General features: G+C 37.7%; 1 protein-coding gene and 1 long non-coding RNA gene across 2 annotated transcripts; one reads left to right on the forward strand and one right to left on the reverse strand.

Annotated features, from left to right (window-relative positions):
* The first annotated feature begins 365 nt into the window (after positions 1 to 365).
* Positions 366 to 7,684, forward strand: LOC146498092 (uncharacterized). Its single transcript, XR_014870471.1, has 3 exons — positions 366 to 970; positions 5,115 to 5,244; positions 6,532 to 7,684. It is a non-coding gene; the product is annotated as an uncharacterized LOC146498092 (long non-coding RNA).
* A 3,383-nt stretch (positions 7,685 to 11,067) lies between these two features.
* On the reverse strand, positions 11,068 to 17,320 carry LOC146498093 (complement factor H-like). Its single transcript, XM_085139218.1, has 8 exons — positions 17,191 to 17,320; positions 16,918 to 17,109; positions 15,211 to 15,399; positions 13,472 to 13,528; positions 13,051 to 13,212; positions 12,796 to 12,957; positions 12,000 to 12,025; positions 11,068 to 11,881 (listed from the first exon to the last, which is right to left on the reverse strand). Exons 1-8 carry the CDS (start codon positions 17,243 to 17,245, stop codon positions 11,849 to 11,851), a joined length of 876 nt encoding a protein of 291 aa, XP_084995344.1. The 5' UTR covers positions 17,246 to 17,320; the 3' UTR covers positions 11,068 to 11,848.
* Between the last annotated feature and the right edge of the window lie 514 nt (positions 17,321 to 17,834).

Here is a 17,834-nt window from a genome sequence, read left to right on the forward strand (position 1 = left end):
AACTTTGATATTTAGTGAAAGATGTTAATGAACACTATATTTGGCAGTGAGATTATGGTGGTTGCCGAGCTGACAGAATGTCATCTATGTTTTGTTTTAAATTCAGTTTCATTGCTGAATCTAAGAAACAACAGACTTTAATAGAGGTTTACTAACATTTACTTTCATATCTATTGTGGAAAAGCCTGTATATATTTAGCATAATATATTCCAAGCATGCAAACTAGTATGCAAACTAAAATTCACAGGAGAGCTTATGAGACCACAAACAAACTACTCAATCATAGAATGATTGCGACACTGAATTAAAACACTAAATGTGATTCAGATTTTTTTCTGTTGTATATGTCATTTTAAATCCAGTGGTTAATTTATGCTAAAGAGTATATATTTTCATTATGGTTAACAAAATTTCGGTATAAAATCTGGATTTAGATACATGTAAGCCTCTTGTGCATTTTGTGCCTGGCGCTTGCAGTGATGTACTGTCACATAAGCCAATGCTAATTACACAATGAGTGCCTCGCATTATTCTGGTTAAATGATGAAATACTCAAAGGCACGTTTCAGCAGCGGATCTGTGTGAAATCAGCAACTTGCAAAACTAAATTAAAATGTGGGCTATTGACTCTAAAAATAGAAATTGCAACAAAGTTCTTTATTTATTGGAGTTTTGTTTTGTTTTTGTTTTTCCATTTCACCATAAAGTAAACACAGACAGGGTCAACATAAGTACACTGTAAAAAAATCCGTAAAAATACAGTACAATCTACTGTATAAACATGAAGGAATTTTCCGTATTAGTCATTTACAGGTATTTTTCTGTATTTCTCAACTACTGCAATGCATTGTGGGAAAAAGAACCCGAAAAGGAGGGAAAAGTAAGAGCAAGAGCAGCCATTAGGCTTCTTTCAGGCTTCATCTGGATTTTGGACTCTGAAGTTGGAGAAACTGCCTTCAAATTTCTGTGGTAATTATTAAAACTCATGTTTCCTTTTATTAAAATAATGTTTTTCAAAAGACGCCGCGTTTTTATTTAGAAAGAATTGTTAATTTATTTGTTAACTGGTTTCGGCTGTCTCCAGACAAGTCAGGAATATTTTGCTAACTCATTTTTTTAAATAATTGTTATTTAGGTTTAACATGACTTAAGCTTTCCATTTTAGTTAATGTTAAAATAATTTTTACTGTGATACCACCAGTTTTGCCCTTCAGTGGCTGAACCAGTTTTCATAAATATTATAGTTAGCTGCAGGGGCGATTCTAGGATCAGAGCTTTGGGGGTGCTGAGCACCCAGAAAGCTGCCCAGCCAAGCAAGATAAACCTGTCTCTGTCAGTCCCTGCATCCTTAAATGTTGTCCCGAGTTCTCTCTGACTGTCACTTTGGTGCATTTAAACCCCTGTTCCTCCCTGTCCTCATCATCTGTTGTCTTTGTCTCCGTTATCAGTCATCATAATTTTACCATCTCTGTGCAAGTCTGCAAATTTCTTTATTAAATCATAAGATTCTTAAATTCATCAAGTCTCTCTGTGCCTGGGTCCTCGTCACAAAACATGACATTACTGTTTTGTACATTTTAACACAATTTAATCCCACATTTGTGAAAGAAAAGCAAAACACTTTTTGAAAAGTCTGTAACAAAACCATCAAATCTGATTAAGGTTATTTAAATGCTGCCAAAGAAGAATGGATTGGAATAGAAAAAATCCTAACCTTAATTACTGGGTGAGAATAATGAATGATACTCATAGTGAGTAAAAAGTAAACTGAGTGCATTTTTTGGACATACACATTTTTTAATGTGTATGTATAATATAATACAGATACATAAAAATACACTCCCAGAACAGAATAAATTATTACAAATAAATTATTACAAAATATTAATAAAAACTATAAAAATTGAGGCAACTTTGCCTGTGGTAGAATGTATACAATGTATGAAAAAATCTTTATTGCAGATACTAATTTTACTAATTTAATAATACTAATTTTGTGTTGTAAGATTTATGAGTTTCATGCTTTCACAGTGGTACTTAGGAGAGCTTAACATTTTTATCAGGTGGTACACACTATAAAAGGTTTGAGAAACACTGATAAGTGTATGTGTGCTTTTGGAAAACATTTAAAGCTGCAGTACAGAATCTTTGAAACAAGCTTAAAACATTTTTAGAATATAAACAGAGCACTCTGCTTCTCTTTACAGCTCCTCGCTCCACCAGGCCTGTTTGGCACTTTCTGATAGTGTGCAAATGTGATGTACGTACTGTGGCAGTCATACAGACAACTGGACGGTCCAAAGGTTGGCCTACCTATTACTGGCTGAGGTTTTAGTAGAGTTGTGGCTGAACCACATAAAAATATATCATTAATTTTAATCTCCCCAATCAATTATAATGTTATGTTGGAATGTTGTTGAAGAGGGTCAAAAATGTTTCAACCCAGTTTGTTTTGCAGATTCTGTATAACAGCTTTAATATAGGGAGGACACAACTTCCAGATTGTGTGAGTAAAATAAGTTGTTTTTTTTTTCTTTGCCAGTTTAACAGTTTCTGTTGTGCCTGTCACTGTTCCCTGTCTGTTTTCTTACCTGGTTCTTCCTGACCTTGTACTTTCTCCTCATGTTCCCCTCTTTCCTCTCTCCCTCTTTGGACTGACAATCATACACAAATAGATTGTATTCAATTAGATGAAAAATTACATTAATATGAAAAAAATTCTATTAAGATCACTAACAAAAAGTCCTCTCTCAGTGTACTTTAAACCAAAAGGCAAATAACCAAACCACATGAACATCTAATAAAGGATATAAACATTGAAACACTGATCCAACATTATTCTTGATTGATGGATCATTTGATTTTACACTTTTACCTGAATGTGGCTCCTTTTTTTGAAAAAACTTCCTTATATCCATTATGAACCTGGCTGTCTCTCTGTACACAAACACACACACACACACACACCAGGAGTTATAAGGTTAATGGGCATTCAGTCAGTTAGCTAGTTAGTATCCATTTCAAACAGGACGGTGGTAACAGCAGTAGGCTGCCGACAATTTAAAGTTTTCGATTTTAAATAGGCTATATACATTTTAATGGGAGCAACAGGACGGTCAAATGTCGCTGAATTTACTACAGAGCAGGACGGATTGTAGGGTAGCAAACATTGTCGCAAAACACGCTTTCAACACTGCAGGTTACCTGGTGTAATGTTTTTCAGCTAAAAAGAAAAATGGTCGGACTCCTACCTAACTATATTAAGAGTAACTGAAGGTTAAATGCAGCTAACATGTCCTGTTTTAAGCCAGGCACTCACAGCTCCGCTCTGCTGCGTCTCAGCCACCATCGCTCTGGCAGCAACGGCGCTAGAGCCAGAGTACGGGAGAGGCGAGCTGGAACAAGCTGTTGCACTAAAGTAAAAAATTAACATCACTCATCCGGATACCTCTCGGCGCCAGCTACAAGGCCGGAGCTGAACAAAACACCCTGATAACGACTGTGTTTAGTCTGTTCCTTCCCATTCCATGCAAGGCCACCTGGGTTGGCTGGAAGACTGTTTACTTAGCCTAGCAGGGCGAAGGACACTGTCTCAGCTGATCTATTAACACGCACACACATACATATACTGATACTGATAAGCACTCACTGACGCATCACCCTCCCTACCCCGGATCCAACGCCACCTCCAACGCTTACCTCCCCTCTGATGTGGACATCGGGTCAGTTGGAGGCGCAGTCGAAAGATTGCAGCGGTCCCAGATCAGATGTACACACTGGAACTCTTTCCCATGTTGCTTGTCTGTGTTTATTGTGCTATGGTGTGTTGATATCTGTGCATTCCTGTATTATCCTTTTTGTGTTACACATTTCGATGTTTTTTTTCTTCGCTACCTAGCCTGACCTGTCTCCCCAATGTGATGTTTGTGTATTGTATGTACGGTCGGCAAGGTCTGTCATCTCGGTTGTGGGCAAAAGACCTGCAACTGACAAATAAAGGCTATCTCATCTCATCTCATCATCAACAAACCATTTTGGGAGGGGGGGTTATCTATACTTTTGTTGTTAAAATGTTACGTCTCAAACAAGTACAGTACTGTATGCTTTTTAGATTTTTAGTAGTGTGTCACACAAACAGCAAATATTGTCAAAAAAAGTAAGAAATCTTTGGGAGTGCTTTGATTCATTTTCGGGGTGCTGAAGCACCCCCTAAAATGGGCTAAAATCGCCCCTGGTTAGCTGTCTGTGTCTCTCTGGGTATTACACAGCTGTGACTGCTAACTGGCTAATTAGCGAAAGTCAGCAATGTGGATAACTGGGAAAAGTGAGAACTTCATGGTTCTAGAAATTATTCTAGGTCTCTAATAAGTACTGTATCAATACATGTGTTTTACAGTTGGCTCTACTGTACACTTTAAAGGGTTTCAGGCAAAGTTACACTAACCCTAGTTTAACCCTCAGACCTTCCCGGCTGACGCTAGCAAATGCTAATGTTAGCCTCTGATTTGGGCTGCTAAAGTAAATACTTTTAGCTAGGTGACCAGCATAGATTATTTTGGTGGTTAACAAACTGTAGTGGTAATATTGTTGAAAGTATCGTTTCACCTCAGCACATTTACAATTATGTCTATTTTGTAGCACATAGAAATGTTTAGTTAATATTTACAGACAGACACATTTTCCCTGTAACTGTGTTTTTACTCCAACATTTGTTGAAAGTGTAATTTATGAAATGCTGAGCAGCATTTCTAGTATGTGGAATATTTTTGTCACCCCTGTGCTAATGTGATTAAATACTAATAATTATTACTAAAAAAATTCAACAATAAATCAATAATAACTATTTCTTGATTGAACTATAATGTAAGTGCAGTGCTGGTGTGCAGGGGATTTATATGCCTTGTGGGGGATGCTGACATATTATAAACTGTTGTGTCTATATCAAGCTTTTAGCCAAATATAAGCAGAGATATTTGTATCTTTCTTAAAAATCCAGATCCTTACAGATTATTTGAGAAATGGATCAACAGCTATCACTACTTGAAGCACTTTAAGTCCTGCAGTGGAAAAATATCCCTTATTTCACCTTTGATCACAGACTTTGGTTTTCCAGTGCAGAGCAATGGCCAAGGACAGACTTTCCCGGGTGAAAAAAAAGATGAAGATACAAGCTGGTGATGATCCAGAGCAGCTGGTCTCAGGAAATGAAGAAAAACCCTGATCACCTTCTCTACAAACACAAGGTGAGTTTAGTGTTGTGGTTGATTTAGTTTTTCAAGGTATGTATGTTACTTTAATTATAAACTGCTTTTGTTGCAACAGAATGGTGTTATGTGTATGCAACTCTACGTGAATTATAATCCTTTGTAGGGCTGTGTGATATGACCAAAATCTCACATCCCAATATAAGACATATCTCTCCTGATAACGATATATATCATAAAATAGTGCATTTTCTGTAAATTCTGTGATTCTCGGGCAACTCGACTTATGTGAAATGTTTTCAGTTGGGCGTCGTGTACCTGGAGTCGAGTGTTTTGACCGATGCATGAAACTATATATTTTTAGACATGAGTTTAAACGGCCGCCATTTTCTTTCTGAGTATTTATTATACGGCGTGCTGCGAGGAAAAGCCTGTCCTAACGTTTGAGTCTAAGGATTATTTTGAGCACCTGATGGCTCTTTTTTGCGTTTCATTCGTAAACTCTCTCGAAACTCTTTCATGTGATTCTTGTGTAGGTGGTTAAAGAGGTTTGTCGTGTTTGAGTGGTGGTGGGGACCAGTTTGTGGCATAATTTGCATAGTACAGTTTTCTGGGGCGTGTCAGACTTTTCATAACCAAACCATGTCCATGCTACAGAGGTAGCCCCTCATTTAACAATAAGGTCCTCGATTTCTTTTGACTGGTCCTTCTGTTTGGAGCTAGCTGGTTCTGCCTCATCCTCGCTGGCCATGCTGGTATTCTCTGTGCCTTCATCTGCGTGGTGACTGTAAGCGCCATTTATAGGTACTTGATGTTTTTATTTGAGGTAATTTGTTTGATGCATATTCTGAAATTTTATGTTTGAGAATAATGTATATCATTTCAGTTTATTTTGAAAAGTCTCAACAGACACTTGAGCTTTATTGTGAAAGGTTTATGTGGAAAATAAACAAGCGGACGGCGGAGCCATGCAATGGTTTTACCGTCATTGTTGGTAACGAAAGTACGCGTAAAAACAGTCACTTGTCCGTCCATAGTGTGGTTATTGTAAGTATAAGAGAAAGAGAGAACTTTAAGAAATAATATAGCAACTACAGTGACCATCAAAATCATGAAAAAAATATTGCCTTAAACAGTTGCAACACCACAAAACAAACAATAGTGTATAATAAGAAACGATAGACATTTTTATATTGTCATCTGATATATATCGTCATATCGCACAGCTCTAATCCTTTTTTTGTTTATGTTGTTTATGTTCTAGGTAAAAAAAATTATAAAAATACAAACTTTTTAAAAATGTCTTGTTCCTCTTTTTTTCCTCAGAATAAATTGCGACTAGTCTCAATGGCTGACATGGAGGAGCAACACAGCGACACGTTAACCCCGACTGCTGCAGTTCCTGTATGAACTGAGCAACTCTGAAAATCCAAGGAAAAGCTGAGTGTTTTTTATTTAAAGCTCAGATGGACCTTGATGTACTAACATGCAGGCTGCATTCAGGACTTTGTCACACTGGTATATGAAGAGTGGTAACAAGACTTTGTAGTAATTTGTCTTACTATTGTCTTATTTGTTGTGATTTAGAGTCTGTGCGCACAAGCAGAGGTTTTTGTTTGTAACCGTAACCTTGTTTTCAGAGCCTTGTCTAACATTTAATGGTCATGAAATATGTCAGACTTTTTCCTCTACTTAAACAGCTAAGAGCATTTGAACACAGTGGAGAGAAAGGTGTGCATTAAGGATTTTGAACTATGATGTTTAAGTGTTGTCACTGCTGAGGATTCGTGGACACAGATCCTTATTCACTACGCTGCTGTTTACAGTTTAACCTTTCATCAGAACAAGCACTTCTAATTGTACTTGGCTCTTCACTGACAAAACAAGTCCAGTAAATACACTTTTATCTTTAAGTTTGGGACAGTAATCTGTCTTAATTTATTTTGTGTTTTAGTTATCATATGGGGAAAAGTCCTGTGGTTATCCATCCGTCCTGTTCGAATAAACCCAAAGTTCAGGAACATCTTCTTTAGATCTGTTCAGTTTTATTTATGTGGCACCACTTAAACAGTCAAGTATGTTATATTGTAAGGTAGAGACCCCAAAGAGTTAATCTCAGACAAATGTTCGCACAAATGTGAATTACATTCACTTCATTAATAAAGTGAATGCAATTCAGTAATCAAAGGTGTTTGGCTATAACTGACTACATGTGTATACTGTATCATAAGTGGACAGACATGGATGTAAACCACACCTTAACCATTTGGCTGAGGCAAAACTACCACAAGGCAGTGATTCTAACTAAAAGGTACTCTGGATATTATTAAATGTGAACATATTGTTAAATATGACATTTTTTGTTTGTCAGGTGTCCTGTTTGAAGAAAACACTTGGTAGCCACTTGAATGAATGTAAATAAACACATTTACATGAGGGCAACCTGATTTCAAGGAAATAAAAATGCTCAAATTTGAAAGCTTGTGAGTTATTTTGTTCATGTATCAGCTGTTTAGTCGTTTGAAGACAAGATGGATGCTGTCGTTATATTTTAGTATAGTGTTTGAGTTGAGGAGAATAAAAGAATATTTAACATTAATTGTACCAATGTTGTTGTGTACGAAGCACAAATTAATTTAAGTTTTAATTTATGAATTTTTGAGAACATGGTGTACTAGGTTGTAATTGCATAGAAATGTATGTTTAAGGATATAAAGAACTATATTTAATGAGTTACAGTGAAAAGAAGTGCTTGGAAATAGTAATATAAACAGAAACAGAATTTTTCTATTAACGGAAAATATCAGTTAATGATACAGAAAATATACTGTGAATAAATGGAATTTTCCGTTTTATAGCTGAAGGAAATGTCCGTAAATAGTACAGAGAGTATACTGTAAATCTACAGAATTTTCTCTTTTATCATTTACAGAAAAGTCCGTCAAACTTCCATAAAAAAACAGAAAATGTACTGGCAGAAAATTAGCAGGACAATTTCCGTTTTTCTACGGAATATTTTTTTTACAGTGTATGAAAATAAATTAAAACACACGCGCACACCCCAAACCTGCCAAAAATGAAAATTTGGTTACCAGTTCAGAGTTATAAACACACACAAAAGAATATCTTATTAATACAAATGTTATAAAGAAATAAAACAGCTCTCTGATTTTTCTTTATATTTTTGTTTTGTTTTTGTTTGTCTTCTTGTTTTATTTAATTGCTTCTGGGATTTGGATCTAACAAGTAAAGTATTCATATTATGCACACATACAAACACACATGCAGCTATCACCCATTTCTTGTATTTATACTTAAGACAATTTATTCTTGAATGAAGACATCGATCAGTCACATGTAAAATGTAGCCAATTGTGTTTATTGTTCCACCCCACCTCCCTAACCTGTCTGTTCAAAAGTGAACACAGGTTAGGGAGATGATGGAGGAAATGGTGGGGGTTGTAAAGAAAAGTGTAAAAGAAAGGTAGAAGGGGAAAAAGAGATAAAAAAAAAGGGATAGAAAGGAAAAAAAAGGGGAGAGAAAACCCCAACAATCCCCTCTGAGCAAGCACTTGGCGACAGTGGATAGGAAAAACTCCCTTTAAAAGGAAGAAACCTATGACAGAACCAGGCTCTGGAGGGAGCAGTCAACTGTCGGGACTGGTTGGGGGGTGAGGGTGAAAAAAAAGAGGGAGATGGGGGGGGGGGGGGGGAGATGGGGAAGATGTCAGGGGTTAAAGGGACGGAGATGGGAGAGAACAGAGGAGAGGTGAAAATTAAGATGGAACAGAAGTGGAGGAAGACGTGTTTCTTTTCTTCAGTTCCATCCATTTACATATTTGTCCTAAAATTGATGCCAGTGGGCTTATAAGTGGTTGGTGTTAAAAAAGCCCCAAATATAAATATAAATTTTAGGACACGATGTTGAGACCAAATTAGGTGAAAAGCCGAAGCAGCCAGTTCCACTTCTTCTTCTTCTTCTTAATTTGCGGTATCTCTGGCAGGCTCTTAACTTCGGTTTCGAGTTCAGCCACCTTGGCAGTAAGCATTTTCTGTTTATCTCGTAGCCTTTGCAAAGATTCCTGGACGCACAATGCAGTCGAGTCCTCTTTTTCTATCTTTTCTTGTTGTCGGGTGTCTTCTTCTTTCAGAGTCTCCTGCAGAGACATTGCAGTCGATGGTAGCGAGTCCTCTTTCTCTATCTTCTCCTGTCCTCCAGTGCCATTTTCTTTCAGAGGCTCGGATCTTTGCATTTTATTTGCATCGGCAGAATTTTGTTCTTTTTGCTTCTTTGTGACTTTAAGGTAGGAAGCTCTGGCTTCTTTCAGCTCTTGGTCAAGAGACTCTACCTTCAAATCATGAAGGGCCTTGTTGGAAAGCAGCTGGGATTTCAGGTCACTGATTTCTGTCTTGAGTGACTCCTTCTCCTGGCTATGTTTAATGGCCTGCTCTTTCAGCTGTTTCTGGAGCATCTCTATCTGCTCTCGTTGATTCCTACATTGGACCTCCAATTCAGCCTCCTTAGAGGACTTCAAGCCTACAGAGTTGGGGTGTGAAGTGCCTGCGGTTGGAGTGGCAGACTCCACACACTGCTCTGTGGTAGGGTGGCTGATTTGTTCCTGCAGGGATAGCATCACCTCATCCAGTTTGACAATTGCTTGATTGTCATTTGTGAGAGCCTCTGTTTCAGTCTTGTTATCGGGCTTATTTCTAGAAGCCTCTTCCAGCTGCTTTATGAGGTCTTTAATTGTTTCCTCATGATTTCTGTTGTTCTCGTACATTTGTGCATGAAGTTTGCTGTGCTGAAACTGGTGATAAGAGGCCCTCTTGTTAGCACCAACCATTTGCCAATAAATATCGTTCTGATAGTTTTGGGAGGCTTGCAGTTGCTGTTTGAGAGCAGCAATCTCGTCCCACGGATTATACTGGACTGCTCCCTGATGGCGTCTAAATCTGGGATTGGACTGATGTTGGACTGATGTTGTCCGAGTAAACGGTCTTCTTGGCTCTTCAGCCACTCTTTGCTGTTTTTGCTTTTTTGTTTTCTTTGTTTTCATGACCGTTTCTGTTTGAGCTTGTGCCACGGGAGATTTTTCAGTATTTGGTTTTCCGGGTTTTTCAAGTTCATTTTTTGGTCCTTGCAGGATTGTTGTTTTCGGTGCAATGACCATTTTCGTTTGTGCTTCTGCCATTGTCGATGGTTCAGCGTTTGCGTCTGCGTTTCTCTGCGTCTGCCTTATCTTTGTTTTAACAACCAGGTTGTTGTGTGTTTCTGCCATCCGAGATTCACTAAAGTTGGTTGAGTTTCTCTCCTATTTAAGGATTTTTCCAGTAGAATGTTCACTCTGACATCACAGGCTGTTCCTTTGAAGTGCCATGATTGGAGCAATTCAAAATAAAATGCCTACAAACCCACTGTAAAAGAAAGGCTTTTATTTTGTAGCATATACTGATTTAACACTATAAAAGCTACTCTACAGAAATTGCAGTAAAAAATAAAACGAAAGCAAAATATAACTTTAATAAATGGTTGTTAAAAACCCTAACCAAAGTAGAAGATGACTGTTTAGTGGAAAAGTATTCAACATTCTAGAGATTCTCATGCATAATAATTTCTTTTATAATTTAAAGTAGGGCAGGTAGAAAACTTTGATATTTAGTGAAAGATGTTAATGAACACTATCCAATAAGAGTTACTGAATGACTTTGGCAGTGAGATCATGGTGGTTGCCAAGCTGACAGAATGTCATCTATGTTTTGTTTTAAATTCAGTTTCATTGCTGAATCTAAGAAACAACAGACTTTAATAGAGGTTTACTAACTTTTACTTTTATATCTATTGTGGAAAAGCCTGTATATATTTAGCATAATATATTCCAAGCATGCAAACTAGTATGCAAACTAAAATTCACAGGAGAGCTTATGAGTTCACAAACACTGTTGAGATCCAGTTCAGAGACAGGTTTTGCGGAGGAAAAGCCTAGAGGACAGGTGGCAGCTACAGATTTGTTCATCTGCTTTTTTCCTCACAATTTCAACATTATGACTAAACGAATGCAGGTATGAGAATCAGGCATAGGCTGTGTTCTGAAAGGTGTCTATTAAAAACTGTATTGAATGTATATGTATTACATTTTTAAAATTAGAATAACAAATTTGACGCCACAAACCTGAGTTGTCATATACATCTGTGAGTTTATGTGCACAACAATATGCACATGTGGTCTGTGCATGTACACACGTGAAGAATTTGACATTGCAGCATCTATGAAAGTGTTCATTGTGTAAAACTCACAACGCAAACCTCTACTCGAAAACTGGCTAAAAGACTAGTTTCAATATTTAAACAGTCATTTGTAGATGTTATAAGTATGTACAAACCCCCCCAGCTCCACTCTTTTAGCAGACAAAGCAAAACAAAGACGTCTCTGATGATGAAACATTGAATTCAAACCTCAGCCAGCCATCAACAATTTATGGATTCAGTGTGCACATCGTGTATTGAGTGCATTCAAAGTTCAAAACATTTATGGACAATTTGGTGTTTAAAGAACAATCTGCACTAAAACTGTACAAAGAAAAGAAACATGTTTTGTTGTTGCTCTGCAGGTTCTGGTTGAAGTGTTTCAGAAAGGTTGTGTTGTCAGTTGGGTTCTCTGAATACTCTGCACACTTCCTGATTAAATTACAAATAAAAAAATATTTTTCAAACTGCTGTGTAAATGTTATTCACAATTTAATATACTTCTTTGAAATGTATATATTTGAAAAGTAAATCAAAGAATTACACTTACATAAAAAATGTCAGCTGTTGGACAACCTAAACATAGTCAAACAAAAGCGACAAAGTGAGTTTGTCAGTTAGAAGCTCAGATCCAGTAAACTTTATTAGTGAGGACGGATTTACTGCATTCAAAGATAAACCCACAGAGGAAAATCCTCTCTGTTCTTAAAGAGCCAGACTGCTTTTATTCTTCATGTTTTACTTTTATTCCATATTAACATTTGCTGTCAAGACTGCATAACACACTGCACAATCTTAAGAACAGTTTCAGGAACAGATTTCTTCAACTTCACTGTCTGAGGGGAACGTTACAGGAGGTCGTTCCTTCCTGCTGCTATCAGACTCTTTAATTCATCCACTTGGGTCAGATCCACACATGCAGAACAGGATTAAACACACCTAACTGCACTCTGTTACTTTTGTACACCATAGTATATATTTGCACACATATTTTATATTTATATATATATTTATGTTTGTATTTATACCTATATCTCTATATTTATCTCAATATTTGTCTAATAATGTCTCTGACATGACATGAGTATGGCTGTTGGAAGTTGGGGCCGACTCTATAGGCAAACATCAGCTGCAGCCTTTCACAGATCAGCAATGTTAGGTTTCTATTTCATTATGTTCCTGTGTGGGAAATGTTTATTTACTTGTTTTCTTTCACTATTCTTCTTGAAATGATGTGTTAATTAGATCCTGGAGAATGAAGTTTCATGTATTTGTTAGCTGTTACAAGAAAAAAGAAACTGAAAGAAAAACAAGTTACAATATAAAGAGATCATTTATATACTTACATGTGCTCAGAAATATTCTTCTATTAGTGCACCGAACATTGATATAATAGTCTTTTGTTGTACAAGGGAAAGGCTTCGTCTCTCCTTCCCGCATGTATTCAGATGAAGTTTTTACAAGACCATAACGAACATATCTAGCAGGATCCACCACACAGAACGCTTCTGCAAAAACAACAACAAGTAAAAACCAATCATAAAAAGAATTTTAAGAACATTTTTAATAAACTTTTGGAGTGAAAATTATTTTTTTTATACCTTCACAGGTGGGTAGTTTGGACCAGTGAGCATCACTGTAACAACTCACAGCCTCTGGACCAGCTAGTTTGTAATAACGATTGCACTGGTATTTCAAATACATTGGACCTTCTTCCACAATTACAGCATTTTCAATGTATGGGCGGGCTCCACACGACTGAACTAAAATAAAAGAAAGTGAGTGTAACAAAATGATCATTGTGTACTCAGCTGTTTAGTTTTCCAAATCTTTGAATTCCTGTACAACGTACCGAACCAATCAACATCAATCATTTTTGCAGTGATCAACGATTCATTCATTCATTAACACTGGCTTCTAACTCCAATCCAGCTGCTTGTTGTCATTCAAAAAACTAAATTAAATATATAAACTGAATTTGATGTATATGCTGATTAAGTGGAAAGGTTGTGAGCAACTTACTGTTTATCAGCATGGGTCTACTGTCTCTGTTATTTGAGTCAGAGATGGTAGAAGATGCTGCAGGATACAGAGCAGATAACGCACATATACACATCAGTCAGCTTCACTTTATAAACTTCTTTGACTTATAAATCAGTCCTGCTGCCAGCTGTACCTCCCTGATATGTGATCACAGTGAATCATCCTGTCCCCAGTATCCTCTTCTGTCACAACAACCCTCTGCATCTCCTCTTGCACCACATCCATGAGCTGAGGTCTTTCTCAGCATCTTAGATCTCTGACTTCATCTCCAAATCCAATTGAGCAACCTGAGCTGTTCCTATGATGCACTCATTTCAAATCTTGTTCCTGGTCACTCCTGGTGAAAATCAACTCTGATGCCTCCAGCTCCTGTCTTTTTATCAGTGCCACCATCTTTAAATCATACATCAGAGCTGGTATCACTACTGTCTGGTAAACCTTCCTTTTCTCTCTTGCTGCTATCATTGTGTCAGAGTTCACTACGAGACAGTCACCTCCACCCACTCCGCCCTGCATGCAATCTTCTTCACTTCTCTTTTGCACCATCTGTTATTTTGGTTGACCCAAGGTATCTCCACTGCTACTTCTACTCGTTGCATCTTTACTTTTCCACCTGCATTATCACAGTTCCTTTGTTGGCTCATCAAAGAGTGAAAGTGTCAGGCCTGGACTCTGCAGTCTATTAACACCTACATGCTAGTGGACATGAGGGGGTTCACTTCCTGGCGTTCCAGGAGGAACGCTGGTTTGAGTGGGGAGTGAAGGAGGCCATTTACGTGAAAAGGGAAAGACCATCTCTGATTCGAGGAGGGAGCCTAAGGGTACATCTTTCAGCATCTTTCAGTGCTGTGATTGCAGCCATTCCCCAACTCTCTGTGAATGCTACTCATAGCCATTGATCAATGGTTTTTGATCAGTAGTTGCTGATCAATGGTCATGACAATTTGCATATTAATGATCAAGAAAATGCCCATTGTTTATTCAGTGTTGGTAGTTTCAGTTATTATGCAAATGTTCTGTTTATGATGTTGGAAACCTGCAGACAGATGAGACTGAAAAGTCACTTGGATGAGTGACGAAACGTTTCTCCCACTGAAAACGTCCAGCTGAACAGAATCAACCTTTTTGGGATGTGAATGAGTGTTTTCGAAACATTGCTATACTGTATATATATTTTATGAAGAGAATAAATACATGGTTTAAGGGGCGGTCGTGGCTCAAGAGTTGGGAGTTCGCCTTGTAATCGGAAGGTTGCCGGTTCGAGCCCCGGCTTGGACAGTCTCGGTTGTTGTGTCCTTGGGCAAGACACTTCACCCGTTGCCTACTGGTGGTGGTCAGAGGGCCCGGTGGCGCCAGTGTCCGGCAGCCTCGCCTCTGTCAGTGCGCCCCAGGGTGGCTGTGGCTACAATGTAGCTTGCCATCAGCAGTGTGTGAATGTGTGTGTGAATGGGTGGATGACTGGATATGTAAAGCGCTTTGGGGTCCTTAGGGACTAGTAAAAGCGCTATATAAATACAGGCCATTTACCATTTACCATTTACTTCCTCTGCCTGCAGGTTGAGAAGAGTTATTGTTACAAATTTGTCAGTAATGGTGCTTAAATGCACTTCTGTAAAGATCAAGACACATCATTGATCTATACTACATGGATACTATATTATTATAATGTTATGTTATAGTGTGTCAAGAAGTTTAATTCATGACCACTGTCCACTTACTGCAGGTCGGGCCTTGTGTCCAGCTTCCTTGTGTACAAACAGATTTTTTGTTGTGTGCTCCCTCTACAGTGTATCCATCCTCACACTCATACTGCACTTCTGAACCTGCAGCAAACACTTCCTGGTAGTCCTGATGAACGATGACTGCATGGGGGATTTTAGGAGGCACGCTGCACGCATTCATGCTTTCTGTAAAATTAGATTTAGACTCAAAAACGTTATTAATCTCACAGCAGGGCCGTTTGTTTGTAGTTCATTCACAGGATCAAACCCACAAAACCTACAGTCCTTAAACACTAATCATAAAAACTTTTGCGTGTTGAGTCATGGATCAAAGAACAGTGAGGACCTGAAAACAAAAATTACATAAAATGCCTTTATTAACAGCCTTTGTCTCAAATTTGTTCTGTGTTGACCAGTATTAATTTGGTTGACCAATAATTTTCATCATAGTGTGCAGACTGTGGTGTCTAACCGGATACTTACAGATACTTTACAGTTAATCCAAATTGCTATAGCAAGAGTACTATCATCATACTTCTCCTGTATCATCTTCCCTTTATTGGCTCCTTTAAAATGCAGAATTAAATTTGAAACTCCTCCTCTGACATAAAAGGTCTTAAATAAAGAGTTAAAGTTTCTAAAAGTAGAATGGGAGGCAGCACTTTCATCTATCAGGCCCTTCTTTTGTGGAACCAGCTCCCAGTTTAGATTGAGGAGACAGACACCCTCTCTACTTTTAAGATTAGCAGTTTAAGGATCTTGGAAAGAAGGCGAACAGATTTCTTTAAGAGGGTGAAACACATAATAAAATAAATAATAAATAATAAAACAAATAATAATCTGTTCTGGGGGCCTCTGGATGTCTGGAGTCTTGATCTCCTCCATACCTGCTTCATGCCCTGGAGGACGGGGCTGTGGCCCCCCACACCCTCTAGCAGATCATTACATGAAGGAACCTTTTAAAAACAAGCGCATCCATGCTCACAGGTGTACACACGGGTGCTCACACCCACAAACTACACCCTTTTTGGCTCCTACCTCAAAGCACACTGTGCGCTGTCGATCTTACATGCTGCACAATAATGTTTAATATTTAGTATTTACTGTTATATTCTCATATATCATCGTGATGTTGTTTATTGTATTACTCCCGTTTTCTTATGCTTGTTTTCTTTTTTCTTTCTCAACAGGTGATCCAGGTGATTGATATATGTATTTTTTTGTCTGCTTATTCTGTTGGTTTTTGTTTTTTGCCCTCTTTTCCCCGTCCCTCTTCTCCGCTGTTTTTTCCCCCTCTTCCTTTCTCCCTTTTCTTTTCCTCATTCAAGTCTGTCCTGTATCTAGCAAGTGAAAATAAAAAATAAATAAAATAAACAATAAAAGGTGAATCAAATAGACCATTACGGCAAGTCTGGGATGGTCAATTTGGTAAAGTAAATCCGTTGGGCATCTTTCTTCGCCTTTAGACAATAATTATGATGGCAAAAGAACCAAACGGGACAGGCAAAAAAACAAAACAAAACAAAAAGCAAAAACAAAACAAATAATAATCTGATAAATTAGAATTTTAAACTGATATTGGCATTAAAAAGTCATATAAAATAAAAAGGAGTTCATTCTAACTTAGTGTCTCATGAAATTTGTGCAAAAATATTTCAACCAAGAAAAACAAGCAAGGAAAGAAGAGCTATTGGCAGGACTTACCTATACACTGTGGCTGATGAGACCATTTTCCATTGTGACATGTGCTGGTTGCCCACCAACCCTTCATTGCTAGCGTACATCCTTCGTTGCAGGTGTAGCTCAGCTTGGTGCCCTGAGAGTAAGTCTCTTGCTTTGGGGCAAAGAAGCCACCGTCCAGTGTGGGAGCATCACAGGCCTGTGTGGTGCTCTGTGCTGAAACACAACAATGAAGTAAGTGCAAAACATTATCAACCAGTGTAAATGTTTGTCTGTGAAGTTACTTGTTGTTCTCACCGTGCAGCACTCCAGGAAACCAAAGAAGAGCAAATGCAAAATATTTGATGCACATTTTTAAATCGTCCAACAACAAAGCAGCACCAGCAGTTAAAGGTAATCCACATGAGAACCAGCTACTTATCACAACTGTCACCCGAAAGTTGTGCAATCACGTTGGCCCTTCCAATTTTGTGGGATGGAAAAAAGTTTGTACACATTCAAAACAACTTTTGAGAAAGCACAGGGAAAAAACCTAACTGTTTTTCCATAAACTTTTATTCAAATATGTTTTTTATTGAGGTTCTTTTTAAACATGAAGAAAAGAAATAAGAAAAATCCTCAGCAACTCAGAAAATGAACCATTAAACACTAAATAAATAAACAAATAAATAACACGTTTTAAAATTCATAAGTAAATGTTAGAGCTCTGATCTAAAACTCATAAACTTCTTTCTTTTACAGATAATTTATTGAGACTGGGGTTTTCCACAGCTTCTTTTCTCAGTGCTTTTGTTACATATCGTTACATCTATTGATTTCATGCACACACCAACATCTTCCTGATGTCTACAAAACTTCTCATCACCCAGAAAATGAAGAGAAAATTGTTGGTTTTACTTCGCCGATCAGTTTGGTTTAAACATAGTGATTTCAAATGACAT

Source organism: Neolamprologus multifasciatus, chromosome 18 (genome assembly GCF_963576455.1).
Source record: "Neolamprologus multifasciatus chromosome 18, fNeoMul1.2, whole genome shotgun sequence".
Classification (NCBI taxonomy): Eukaryota; Metazoa; Chordata; class Actinopteri; order Cichliformes; family Cichlidae; genus Neolamprologus; species Neolamprologus multifasciatus.